Source organism: Mastigoproctus giganteus, chromosome 1 (assembly GCF_048544385.1).
Source record: "Mastigoproctus giganteus isolate SK-2022 chromosome 1, ASM4854438v1, whole genome shotgun sequence".
Taxonomy (NCBI): Eukaryota; Metazoa; Arthropoda; class Arachnida; order Uropygi; family Thelyphonidae; genus Mastigoproctus; species Mastigoproctus giganteus.
Window position 1 is genome coordinate 69877046 of NC_143575.1, and position 14941 is coordinate 69891986.

At 34.6% G+C, this 14941-nt stretch overlaps 1 protein-coding gene across 1 annotated transcript in view; it reads right to left on the bottom strand.

Moving 5' to 3' along the window:
* LOC150090877 (CUGBP Elav-like family member 4) overlaps positions 1-14941 on the bottom strand; it is a 358549-nt gene that overhangs the window by 295425 nt on the left and 48183 nt on the right. Inside the window, exon 2 of the mRNA XM_090375848.1 lies at positions 3106-3188. Within this exon, the coding sequence (XP_090231974.1) occupies positions 3106-3188 (83 nt within the window). The remainder of the gene's footprint in view (positions 1-3105; positions 3189-14941) is intronic.

Consider the following 14941-nt stretch of genomic DNA (forward strand, 5'->3'; position numbering starts at 1 on the left):
TTGTGAGCACATCACAGGTGACAGAGCTGGATCGAAAGCATATATTCCACGGATTCATATGTATTCAAACCAAGGAGAATATAACTTTATTTTTCAACGAAAACACAGTTTACTGTGAAACTGGCTTTTAGTATGCCAATAAACAAAAGTCGAGGTCAAACATTATCTAAGGTTGGTGTTGATTTAACATCACCATGTTTTTTGCATGGACAATTGTACATTTCATTAAGTAGAGTGAAGGCAGTTAAAAAATCAAAAAAAAAAAAAAAAAAAAAAAAAAAAAATGGACAAGAAATGTTTATAATCTAATATATAAATGATGGTTTTGTTATTAATTTGTTTTTAGGTAATAAAATAATATAATATAATTTTTGTACATCTTTTGATTATTAGAAGGGGTTTCCCCCCACAAAAAAATTTTAAATATAAAAATGCATAATTCAGGTTTGAGTCAGAGGAAAGCGAAGTGACTTTCAGACTTGTACATTAAAAATTTACAATATTTGTTTCTTCACATATGTCATACTTGGCTGCCAGTGAGCTCTGGATATGTTTTTTCTCTTTGAAAGCTGATGAGTGACAATCAATTTCAGATGGATTGGGTTAATCTTGTGATTAGTACAACACATCAATGCTCTCTTGTACTCTGGTCTGGATTTTTCTGGCTTGAAACAAAGGAGTTGCATTTTCTTGCATTTACCATCAACAAAGATATGAACAAAATTCAAGTGATTTATGGTAAAGACAAGACATTAATAGTTAACAAATAATTAAAAATCTGAAATTTTTTCTACCTTCCTAAATATATTTAAGCATTTACTGTAATGGTTTCTGGAGTGATTTTTTTTATGGTTTTTACGGAGACTGCAGGTTACCTGCCTCTGGATTTGCAATTTTTTACATGAACACTAGTTGTTAACAAAGTGTTAACCTGCTATGAACTTTCAAATTACATATGTTTATAATCAAAGTTATTTACTTTCCACACCCACTAGTTCTGTAAACATCTGCAGTCTTACAGGAGTTGTTTATGTACGATTTGTTATTGTTTGCATATATTAAATAGGAAATATTAGTAAATTAATAAGAGGAGTTTACCTCAATATAGTACGTGGAACACTTCCGTATGATACCCTCCAGAAATTGTCGATTTTTTCGTTTTTTCCGTTTTAATTTCTGGAGGGTATCATACGGAAGTGTTCCATGTACTATATTGAGGTAAACTCCTCTTATTAATTTACTAATATTATTATCAACGTAGAACATATTGAGTATTACAGCTCTGATTCATACTTCTAATTAAATAGGAAAACATGAAATTTGATATTCTCTCAAAATGGATGTTACTCTGCAGGAAAAAACACATAATTTCAAATTGTGTGTGTGATGAACATTCCAGATTTGAAGTAAAATTTGAAATAAATCTGAAAATGAAAGTAAATAGCTGTATGAAATATACAAATGTGTGTATTTTAAAAATATTTATATACATAACAAGCAAAAATATATGCATGCATGGCCAAATTTCATGCTCATAATAGTCTTTTAAAATACACTAGAAAATGGAAGAGACTAATTGATCCCCTTTATATTTTATATCTAAAATATTTTTTCCCAATATAATTTTTTTAAAAATGAAAGGCATAAAAAATTATTATATATTTATATTTTCATTAAAAATCACATAGGGTAAGTATTGCAATCCATTAAGAAAAGACAGAATATTAGTATACAGAATTATAAAAAAATAATAATAATAAAATAAATAAAAAATAAAAAAAAATTTTTTACAGAAATTAAAAGGAAAGTTGGTCACCCATCAGGTGACCTTCAGAAATATATGCACATTTGAAACTTTGTATGCTTAATCATTTAAACTAGAAATGGAACAACTAATAGATTTGTGTTTATATTTCATGTATAAAATATTATTTTTAATTTTCAGCAATTTTTTCATTTTTTTTATAAATAGAAAAGGTATAAAAAATAGAGCATGCTTTAAAAATTCAATTTTTTATTAAAACTTCAAAAAAAGTTGCATACAATAAGAAATACAATCGATTAAGAAAAGATGAAAAATTGGCATCTTTCAAGCAGAATTCAAAGAACCCCAAAACATTTTTTACAGAAATTAAAAATAAAATTAGCACCTGTCAGGTATTCTGGCACCACGTTGCCTTCAAATGGGAGCATCACCACTGCCAGATTAAGAAAACAGCAAGCATGCACCTTTCTACATATTGCTCACTTTGTGAAATCACCTTACAATAGATAGAAAAGCCAATTAGCCAATCAGTATTGTCAATTCCTTTTGGCAACTTCCTCAGTGGTGTTAATGATCTGCTTTTGTTCTGGAGTTCTTTCCTTATCCTGTGCACTGGTGCTGCTCTTCAGGCACGGGGAAATTTGGCCATTAATACAATTTCACCAACTTGCTTCTCAGAATAGAATCCTATTTTCTGTAAGCATTCCTTACAATTTTCTTCAATTGATTACATAGCTACTACCTTAGCATATTTTTTTTTCCAGTAAGATGAAGATGCCTTTACACTAACTTCTCTAAACTAAAAATAACCTCTGATAGAAAACATACAACGTTGGGGTTAATATAATACATATAAAACATCACTTGCTATACAAGTGATGTTATACAAGTAACAGTGGTTCCCTGATGCATAACCGAATATTTTCAAACATTTGTTATAGAGAAACAATCACAGGTTCTCCACCTAGCACTACACCCAGTATAATAAAAATAATGATGATGAAAACACTACTGATGCATCAAATGAAACAACACAGAAGAATACCAGCTACTACATTTCAAAATATTCTTTTTAAAAAATGTGATCCAATGCAAAACGACTTTTACTAAAAAGTACAATGAACTTTCATTCAACAACTAAAAACACTTCTAATAACACAATTCTTCTACAAAAACTAAAGAATTTTAAACATGTAAAATTAAGGTAAATAAACTGATATCTGTATTCAAAATAAAATTTTGTATGTCAAAATTCTATAAGCTTTAAAGTTAATAACAATGAAACAGCAGACTAAAAAATAAAAAAAAAAAATAAAATAAAATAAAATATACTGGTTTACCCCAGGTAAGGTCTTCTGTTCATGAAGGGCATTCTGAGCCTTGATAGCACTTTCCCGAGCACAATAAGTCAGAAATGCACACCCTATAAAATATTACAAATCATAAAACTACAGAGTAACCAACTGTTCAGACTGCAATTTAACAGCAAAAATTTTTAAATTTTTTCATCTTAAACCCACAAAAGAAAACTAAACAAGGGGGGGGGAGAACATATAACTTTTCAGTACATTCTTTTGTATTACTCAAGTGCCGTAGACTCAATAAACATTTGTACTAGGTATTGCCAATTAAAGGCTACCTATTCACTCACTAAAGAACTATTTGTATTAGATCAATTTGACCCATTATTACAAATAATACAACTATACTGTATGTAAAGAAAGCAAAGAGAAGTTATACTAACTGGACACAAACAATTAAGGTTTAAAAAAAAACTGTGTGTATGTTTTATAAATATGGAAGCATTGAATAATTCGGTAGAGTTTTAATTAAATGGCACTATTAGTAATAACTAATGCCAATGTAAAACAATTACATGATCCTTTTAAATGATAATATAAATGAAAAAATATGTTTTCAAAATTTATCACCTACAAATCAGAATAATACCAGATATATTTACAATAAAATGATTGTAATGGTCTGCATAAGAATGCCAACGCTTACGTGCAAGCTGTGCAAACCTACATGTATCTATTTAGAGCAATCACTAATTTCTGGCTTTACACAATTACAGGTACTTTGTCTAGGCTCAGCACTCATAAATATGTACATAGATAAAGTTACCAGCTTATTACTATCCAACAGACAATAAGTGGCTATCCATCGAGCTAACACTCCCTTTGTACTCTCCCAACCTTTATATCATCAGCAACCTTGTTATAACTTCATTGAAATCATTAACTAATAAACATGAAACAAAATGGGGCCCAGTGAAGCATTATACCTTCATGGGGCCCAAGGCAAAATTGAATTTGGGGGCCCCCATCTAAAGAAAAAATTAATAAAGAACATTTACAATTTCATTTTATTGTGACAACAAAACAAACAAATTATATGACATAAGAACTAAATATAAAACTTCATCAAAATTGGTAAAACTATTTTGTGGGAAAAAAAAAAAAAAAATTTAATTCTCAAATTAATCTTCAAGTAAAGTTCACTGACACTGGCTGGTAGAAATTTCAGGTTCCGATAAAAATCACTTAAAATATTAGTAAAAAATTTCTGAAACTGATTTTTGGGGGCCCGTCTGATCCTAGCCTAGGCAGATGTCTTTTTTGCCTATAGGATAATGTGCCACTATTCTCACAAAACTCTTCATTAGGTCAGGTTTAATGTGACAAGGTGAAAAGAAAATCTTCATTAGATGCACTAATGGAACATATTAAACACTACTTCTTCCTGGCTCATATGCGATTCCCTGAAGTCATTCACACCTGATGTAATGGTCTGCAGTAGAACAGCTGTCCCACAGGTATATGAAACAATGCTTCATGAACCCTCCTTGCATGCCATTAACATACCAGTGACTTGAGGTCACCACAAACATTCCACTGATAGTACTGTACTGAACTGAATTACTCTGAGTAGTCTTCGTGTTATTGTATATCTCCCTTAGATTAGATCAGTGATAGTGAACCTTTTAGGCTCAGCATGTCAAAAAATTCGGAAAATGCCTAACTTGACTCTGATGGCGTGTCATTTTGGGAAGGATGTGGAGTTGCTAGAACGAGTACAAAGAAGGGCAACAAGATTGGTGAGGGGGAACAAAGAGGTGCTCTTACCAAGAAAGGCTTATATTCTGCAAACTGCAGTGCCTGGAGACTAGGCACCTGTGAGGTGATGTGATTGAGGTGTATAAGGCCTTGAACAAGTTGAGGAAGCTCAATGCTGATGGGATTCTTCTTCTTGTTCAGATTATGAGACTGAGCATAGATTCAAATTGAGGAAAGACAGTTGTAGAATAGATGTGCGGAAATTTGCCTTTAGCCAGCGGGTAGTTGATTGCTGGAACATACTTCCATCTTTTGTTGTGGAAGTTGATAGCCTGAATAAATTTAAGGCAGAGCTAGACAGGCATTTGGAGTGAATGGATGGGAAGGTTTTTTTTTTTTTGCATCATATGCCTCAACTAATGCTAAATGTTTTAGCCAGTTACAGCAACAAAATTTATAATGTACTGCATGAATGAATGAATGGGATCTCTGTATAATTACTATGTATTAAGTAGCAGGATCGAGTACAATTTTGGAACTTTTTGTTTTTAAATTTAAGTGAATATATGGAAATAAATTTGATATGCTGGTCAAGACATCAAAAGCAGATATTGTTGGGATATCAGAGATGTGGTGTCACACAGATATAAGGAGTGCAGAATTCAAATTTGGGGAGTACAATGTGAACAGAAAGGAAGGAGTGGTCATGATGTTAGTTTAAAAAAAAACAAAATCTAAGGAAGTACAACCAGTTCACATGGGTGGTCAGCGCAATTTTGAGTCAGTTTGGTGCAACATAAGCGTGCTTTTTTTGGGACGGTATGCAACAGTACGGCGTTCCGGCACCGTGTGACATTTGGATGTAGTGCACTTCGAAATTTGTAATATTCCATAAATTTTTTCACGTTTACCTACTATTCAAATAAGCTTAAAATTATTTAACTAAATTTGCATTTTTCACTGTATAACCATTTTTATAATTCTAAATTACTCAGACTGACCTCTTTTTAAAGAAGTCCTTTTATAGTGAATTATTTTGAATTCCCCTTGGAAGTTACATTTAAAATAATTTCCATTGAGCAAGAAAATTTTCATATAGTGAACGGATTAGGGGAGAATTAACTCAGTACGAACTGTTCACATTTCTGGCCTTCAGGCAACTGGTGCTGCTGTGTGAATTAAGAAAGCTAAGGGGATTACCATTCTACAACTTTGTGTTACCTGATAAAACCTATCCGACAACCTGTCTCCAACATACGGAGAAATCGTGCTGGTCAGCAGTGAGCAGATCAAGGGGTATTCCCAATGGGCTCTGGACAACCTTCTACTGCAGTGGTGTCTAAACGTTTCCCCGTACAGGAGCCATATTTCAAAAAAAATTCAAAGTTAGATTTCTTTAGTGTGTTACATTTTCCATATCTTGTTGCATGTAAAAGTAAAACTGAAAATATTCGAAAATTTTATTAAGTACAATACACGATTACATTTACTGAACAAAACATTTAATGAGAAATTTTTTTGATAATTAACAAAATTTAAAATGCTGTTTTAGTTCACTTTCCAGGCGGGCCACAGGTTGGACACCACTGTGAATCAACTGTAAGCACCCCATTTGAGAATTTGGAGAGAGAGTGATTTTCTTTTACCCCAACAAATAATCATCTGTTGTTTTGCGGAAGTGCGTTATCCACATTTTTTCGTTTTTTTTTTTTTTTTTTTTTTTGATTTGGTAGTTGTTGGCGCATCGGCTTCTGTGGCCATATTGCACCTCCCAAGGTTTTTGCAGTACTTTGATCCAAGCCCGAGGCGGGAATCGAACCTGCGACCTTTGGGTTGCCGGGCAGGTACTTTACCCACTCGGCTAACCCGGTCGGCACATTTTTTCGTAAATTGTCCCCATCTCTGTTTACATGGTCACAGTACCTGAATATCCGAATGACACTGACATTTTGGACAGTTTCAAAAAAAAAGAAAAGAAAAAATTCAAATTTAAGAACTAGTGACAATACCGATGATGAGAGAAGGAAAATGAGGAAAACGAAGGTATTAAACCTTCTAAACATGAAATGTTGGCATTTGGTGAAAATCAAGTTAGAAAATTGTCAATTAGGTTACAGTTAAATGAAAGAGACACTATTCGTGGATTTTGCGAATACCTAATTGAAAAGATGGTTTCGGAAGAATTGAAGCATTTGATGAACATTGAGTACAATACCAATTTCATCAAGTGAATATGAACGAGGATTTTCACAAATGAATTTGATGGCCAGCCCAACCAGAGTTTCATTGTTACTGTTTCTTAAAATTGTAGGCCCACAGCTGACCCGCTTCGATCCAGCAAAATATGTCAATTCGTCGCTGCTTCAGAAACATCATTCAGCAAGACACACACAAAGAGGAAGGAAAGAAGTCAGTATAGGAGGTTGGATGAGAACTTAATAAAAATTTGGAATATTCTACAAAAACTTTATTAGGAAATTATTTTTACTTATTATTTTTAGGGAGCATAGATTGATTGTTGTTGACAAAAATTTGTATGAGAAATAGGGAGATAAAATGTGTGTGGCGGGGGGGGGGTGTACAAAATGTTTGACACCCTATAGCTTATTATACACCGTTGGAAATAGCTCAATGAGTAGGTTTAAAATATAATCTTAAAATATTTTTTAAATTAAAAATGGTGGTGGTGGCAGACAGGAAAATGTAATTTTCATGTCTTCCCCCCCCCCCCCCTCCTGTATTTCTGCCACTAATGGAGCTAAAAATTTAAAAATCACATTAGCTATGCGTTATTTGATTAGCTATCACATTAGTTATTTGATACTTATCAAGGGAAAACTATTCTGATTGAAATCTATTATTTACTTTTTGTGTTAAAATTTAAAAAAAAAAATGTTTATTGCACTTCAATAGTGTGCTTCTTTGTACTAAGTAACTCTCCTTTTGGTGACAAAAAGGGTTGCTAAATAGTTGGTTAATAATTTTTTAAAGGTCATTTATAAATTTTGCAACGAGAAGTATTTTTTAACAATTTTCAAAGCTGGAGTTGTCCGGGCAAGGAGGTACTCAGAGAGCCAGTATTGAGGCGGCAGTGGTGTGTGTGTGGGGGGGGGGGGATGCACCTGTGTGGAGTCTTGCATAGCCCTCACCTGCCAGTCACTTCTCCCCCAAGACTTGAACTGCTTCTCCCACCCTTGTTATTCACAGTGACTGGAAAGATTCAAATAGACATTTTCTCAGTTTTAGGCCAAGCCAGGGTACTAGAAACTTTTTTTCAGTTACCATAAAGCTCTCTATTTGAGATACTACACTAACGACCATTCATAACTACGGACCCTTCAAATAAGTAAATAAATCGGTCAACTACTGAGTGCCGGGCACTCAGTAGTTGGTCAGTTTGTTTACTTATTTTACTCACATTTTACTTATTTTTTTATATACTTAAATAATAAATTTATGCTTAATTAATTTATGCTGTTTATTAACACAGTTAATAACAAATTTAGTATATTAACTGTGTTAATATACTAAATTTGTTGTTCTTATTCCAAAAACATTACTACGAAAGTAACAATATCAGGAGAAAGAAAAACTTTAGAGTACTTTTCATATCCTTTAAATTTTCAATTTTTCCTGATAGCAAAGAATGAGTACTGACACCTATTTTTTTACAAAAAATAGCACTGGACATAAGCACTGGCAAAGCAAAATTAAAAGTAGGAGTGTGTTATAGGCCAAATCTGATAAGAACAACAAACAACCTCATAATGGGGGATTTTAACTTCCTAGATATAATAGACTGGAAATTGCAGGTTGGTCACGCGCACACTAGCAAAACTATTGTGGATTTATTGAATGATCATTTTCTACAGCACTTTTCGAGAGGGAGCCAGAAAAAGTAATATTCTTGATCTAATTATCAGCAGTGATTATTCATGTATTAAGAATATGCAAATAAAGGAACCACTAGGTGGCAGTGATTACAATGTACTGATGTGGGATTTACTCAAAGGTGTAACTACTATCAAGGGTAAAGGGAAGGGTTTTTGCTTTCATAAATGGTGACTATGGTGGTCTCAGACAGTTTTTAAATTCTATACAGTGGGACCAACTGATGATGTTACCAACAGCAAATTCAAAATGGGAACCATTCAAAGAACTTATCTTGAAAGCTACTAGGCTTTACATACCAACTAAGAAATATTGTTCAAGGTTTAGGCCTAAATGGATGTCAGATGAACTAATGAGATATATGGCAGAGAAGAAAAATGCATGGGATACATATAAATTAATGGCTGACATAGAAGCCTATGATAGATATATGCTGGTCTGTAACCAAGTCACAAAGGAGATTAGGCAGGCAAAGGCAGATTATGAGAAATCCTTGGCAAAGGATGCAAAGAAAAACAGAAAAGAGTTCTTTACCTATGTGAACTCTAGAAGGAAAGGGATGAATCAGATTGGTCCACTGGATAGTGATGGTTCAACAGTTGAGGATCCTGCTCAGGGGGCTAACAAACTAAACGAGTATTTTGCATCTACATTCACACATGAGGAGTTATTCAGGAAGGGGAATGCCAGAGGTGAAGTAAACTCTGGCAGTGAGCTAGATGATTTTGTAATAACTGAGAGGAAAGTGGAGGAGAAATTGTTTAGGATAAACATAAAAAAGACACCTGGGGTGGATGGGATCTATCCAGTTAAATTAAAGGAGGCAGCAAAGGAAGTAAGCAAACCCTTAGCCATAATTATGAGAGCTTCCTTGGACTCAGGGGAGGTACCCACAGACTGGAGATGTGCAAATGTCACCCCAATTCACAAAGGAGGATCAAAGGTTGACACAAGTAATTATAGACCTGTGAGTTTAACTTCTGTTCCAGGAAAATGAATAGAGGCACTGGTTAAAGAAGCACTGCAGGATCATCTAGACAAGACTTCAGTTACAGCTCGGACACAGCATGGTTTTGTTCAGGGAAAGTCTTGCCTGACCAATTTGATTGGATACTATGATGCAGTCACAAAAGAACTGGATGCAGGGAATAACTTTGATATTATATATTTGGATCTTAGAAAGGCTTTTGATACTGTTGCACATGGAAGACTGCTGCACAAATTGGAGCAGTGTGGCATTGGAGGGAAATTGCTGCTATGGATAAAGGGATGGTTGAGGGGGAGAAGACAGAGAGTGGTAATCAATGGACACTGCTCATCATGGACTAATGTTATTAGTGGAGTCCCTCAGGGTTCAGTTTGGGTCCATTATTGTTTTCTGTATTTATAAATGATATTGATGATGGTATATCAAGCTTAATGTCCAAGTTTGCAGATGATACAAAGGTTGGCAGGGTTGTTAGGGACACTACTGATGCTATGCTGCTCCAACAGGATCTGGAAAGGTTGAGCAGATGGGCTGAGAGGTGGCAAATGAAGTTTAACATTAACAAATGTAAAGTACTACATATGGGAAACAGCAACCCCAGAGCAACATATCAACTCTGTGGTACTACACTGACAGTGGTAGAGAATGAAAAGGACCTGGGGGTAATTGTGCAGGCAGGCAGACGGGCTGCAAGAGAAGCTCATGGTGTCTTGTCAATGATACACATGATTTTTTCTAGCAGGAATAAGGAGGTGATTATTCCCTTGTATAAGGCAGGCCACACCTTGAGTACTGTATACAGGTCTGGAGGCCGCATTTCAAGAAGATTGTAGAGCTGCTGGAACGAGTACAGAGAAGGGCAACAAGATTAGTGAATGGAACAAAGGGTTGCTCTTACGAAGAAAGGCTTAAGCTTTGCAAATTACAGTGTCTGGAGACTAGGCACCAGCCGGGTGATCTGATAGAGGTGTATAAAGCCTTGAATGGTTTGAGCATGCTCAATGCTGATGGGATTCTGCCTCTTGCTCAGAATAATCACCTGAGAGGGCATAAATTCAAATTGAGGAAAGACAGATGTAGGATAGACGTGCAGAAATTTGCCTCTGGTGGAACAGACTTCCATCCCTTGTTGTGGAAGTTGATAGCCTAAATAAATTTAGGGCTCAGCTGGACAGGTATTTCGAACGAATGGAGGGGTGAAATGGAAGTGGGTTTTTTTTTTTTTTTTTTGGCTGATGCTGCATAAGCTTGCTTTCTTGCATCATATGCCTCTACTAATGCTAGACTAGGGTTCAAACCCCTGACTGCTAAATACGGTCGATCTGCCAACTAGAACTGGACCGGCGTGGCAGATTATGGTCCATTTCCCTCAACATGAATGGACATATTATGGAAGTGAGTAGCTTGAAGAAATTTAAGGAGTAGGAAAGCTGTTAAAGAAGAAGCACAGATCAGATAAGGGGTTTTTTTTTTTTTTTTTTGCATATGCTGTATAAGCTTGCTTTCTTGCATCATTTTCACTACAAATACTAATATTTCTTAATGATACTGATGTATGTTTCAGTTAGTTGATGATACAAAGCTGTTCATTATGATAATGACACAAATCAGGATATTATGTAAAGAAGATCTAGATCAGCAGTTCCAGGAGATCCGTGGATACATTTCTGTAATGGCTACTTTGCATTCTACTTTCTTTTTTTTTTTTTTTTTAATTAAAGGTATATGTTTTGTTAAAAATAATGCAAAATATCTTTAACTGACGATATGTTTATTTCACATGACCATTAGAATATCTAGTTAAGAAACCCCCTGTACCCACAAAGTGAGCAACAATGAGTTTAAATAATGTGAAAGCATGCAATACATTGTGATGTATGCTTCTGATATATATTTGTAGCTATTTGATTACAAAATATGTTACATGTGGATGCAGAAAGAATGCACATTAAATTAACAAACTTGCATTGTTACAGCTGCTACAGATTTTAGTAATCTCTAGCTGTGACTTCCACCACCATGGATCACCAGTTCAATTTTGTCATAGTTCATACAGCATTAACATAATTACAAGGGAAGTGAGATAATTATTTTTATTAGCTACCGTAGTATCAGTGAAATAATGTGCAGTAACATTAATGTCAATCTGTTTTTTTTTTTTTTTTTTTTTTTATTTATCATGGATCAGAGGCTAAAAAGATAGTTAAGTAAACAATCAAGTATTACTTCAGTAAGTACAGGTGTAATCAACACTAAGTGAATCTCAATGTTTTACAATGCCATCCAGAAAGTAGTCAAAAACTGATAATGACAATGCTACTGAGGCCTCCTACAGGATAAGCTACCAAACTGCACTTGCAGACGTACATAATATTTCAAAAACCCTAATTAAGCCATGTGGGTAATGGCAACTTTTGTGCTTGGTGAACAGTCAAAAAAGAAACCTGAAACAGTTCAGTTATCTAATAATACTGTTAAACCTCATATTCAAGATGTGTCAGCAGATACAGAAAAACAATTTGATAATTTGATAATTTATTTATCCCTATTTTGTGTTACAATTGATGTTGCAACTTAAATCCAGCTTTGCTTTTTTGTTGCAACTTGATGAATCAACAGACATCTCAGGGCTAGCAGTATTACTTGTATTTATACTTGTTCCAGAACAAAATTCAGGAAGATTTACTGCTTGTAAATCTCTTGAATCCTGAAAAAGGCCTCTGAGGTTGGGAAAATTCATATTTTAGCATTAAATCAGATCACACACCAAACATAAGAGTAAGTATTTACTGTAACTAAAATATTTACATATTAAAATAAGATAAAATAAAATAAATAAATATTTACAAAAACTGCTATTATATTAAATTAAATTATATACATATAAAACATTAAAACTGTGATAAAATCCTTGAGATAAAATACACTAAAATAAACCGGATTAAAAGCGATAAAAACGATAAAAATAAGTCTGCTGTGGCCGAGCATTTTTGGGAGAAGCAGCATCAAATTTCCCCACAGGATGCGGTTATCGTGGATCGAGCGCATGGGTTCTGGAACCGTAAATGGCTCGAGAGCCTACGAATCTGTTCATCCGACCACAATATTATGAATAGGGACAGAGGTATGCGTATGCATCCTCTGTTTGAAACTATCATTCTAAGTACGGATGAACGGTTTTGCTTAACACGTTCCCGAGCTATTTCCGCTTCCAGTTCAGCCCATGCGCCGACTGCACCACGTGTATAGGTACCGTGAGCCTGTTATATATGGACGTGCTGCAGGAAGTTTTGTTACTGCTGAAGAAGGAGGCGGATGCCTCCGAAAGCTCCAGAGATTTTTATCGTTTTTATCGCTTTTAATCCGGTTTATTTTAGCGTATTTTATCTCAAGGATTTTATCACAGTTTTAATGTTTTATATGTATATAATTTAATTTAATAGCAGTTTTTGTAAATATTTATTTATTTTATTTTATTTTAATATGTAAATATTTTAGTTACAGTAAATACTTACTCTTATGGTTGGTGTGTGATCTGATTTAATGCTAAAATATAAATCTCTTGAAAGTTGCACGACTGTAAAAGAAGTGTTTAATGTCATAAATAGTTACATGATAGAACATTAAATCAGTTAAGAAAAGTACGTTGATTTGTGCCCTGATGGGGCCAGAGCAATGACAGGAGAAACAGCTGGGATGATGGCACATATCAAAGAGTTGATGCCATCTTGTTCAAGTAGTTACTGTAAAGTGTGTTAATTGTCTGATGGCACCAGGGGTTTCCCCCATCTCCGCTATTCAAGTAGTTACTGTGTGCACCATCAGCAAGCACTTGTCACCAAAACAATGAAAAGAGACCTAAAAACTGTGTTGGATAATGCTGTAAAGATAGTGAACCACATTAAATCTAGGCCACTCAATAGCAGTGTGATTAAATTACTTTGCAAAGAAATGGGCAGTGAACACACAACACTGCTGTTTCGGGCAGAAATAAGGTGGCTTTTTAGGGTAAAAAAATTCTTGTTAGAATTTTTGAGCTTCGCTCGGAAATTTATTCTTTTTTTTATGGATCACCCATTTTATCTTTCTCACCGTTTGGAAAATACATCTTGACTGCAGAAATTGGCATACCTGGCAAACATTTTTACAAAAATTAATGAACTAAATCTCTCGTGTCAATGAAAGAGTATGTCGATACCCAACAAGGGCCAGAATTGCATCATTTTTCAACTCAGGAAAGTAAAACAAGAGACAGAATTTAGATTCACAATTAAGGCTAGATCTGCATTGTGTGTGTGCACTGGGTCATCAGTTTCTCACCCAAACTATTCAGGTGTATTAAGTCTCAAGATAGAATTTTCTGTCTTAATCCTCACACAAATTTCGTCCTTTTACTATTGTTACAAAGTGCTACCATTGTCTGGTATATGGTCATACTGCACAATTTTGTTCACATGCGTTCCCATCCTGTGGCAATTGTGCCCGTAGTGGGCATGTTTTGGCAGAGTGTCTGCACAGAGAAGAAGTGTGCTGTGTCAATTGGAAAAGACGAAAGCGTAACTACCAACATTCTGTCAGAGATGGTTCGTGTCCTGAACATTTAAAAGCACTAGAAGAGGCACGTCTAGGAACTGTCTATGAGTAACACAACTAATAGCTGCATAAGTTTTTTTTTTTTTTTATGTGAACCCCTAACACGAGAGGTATTAGAACCTATAGTACTTAGTACCGTGCTTGGGTTGGAGGTTGAGAAGACGAAAGAAGATGTTTGTTGACATTGGACTTGAACTTCTGTAGATTGTAATTTTCAGGAAATACGTATGAAGGAAGGTTGTTCCAGAAAACGGCAGTTAGTATTAGTAATGGCCGCATGGTGCAAGAAAGCCTATGGCTTATGCTGCACCAGCCAAAAAAAAAAAAAAAAAAAAATCTAAACAAAACAATGATAAAAACAAAAAAAAATAAAATAAATAAATAAATAATTATAATTAATAAAAAAAATTTAAAAAATTAAACCTATCATCCTATGCGCTTCCCTTACTCCAGATGATCTATGAATGTCCCCAAACTGTCAGCCTCTACCACCCATGAAGGCAACTTATTCCAGTAATTTATAACTCGCTGGCTAAAATAAAACTTCCTGCAGTCCAACTAAACATTTCCCCCCCCCCCCGTAACTTGAATTTATGTCCCCTAGTTCTAGCATCATTTATAATCTTGAAAATTTCATCCTCATTC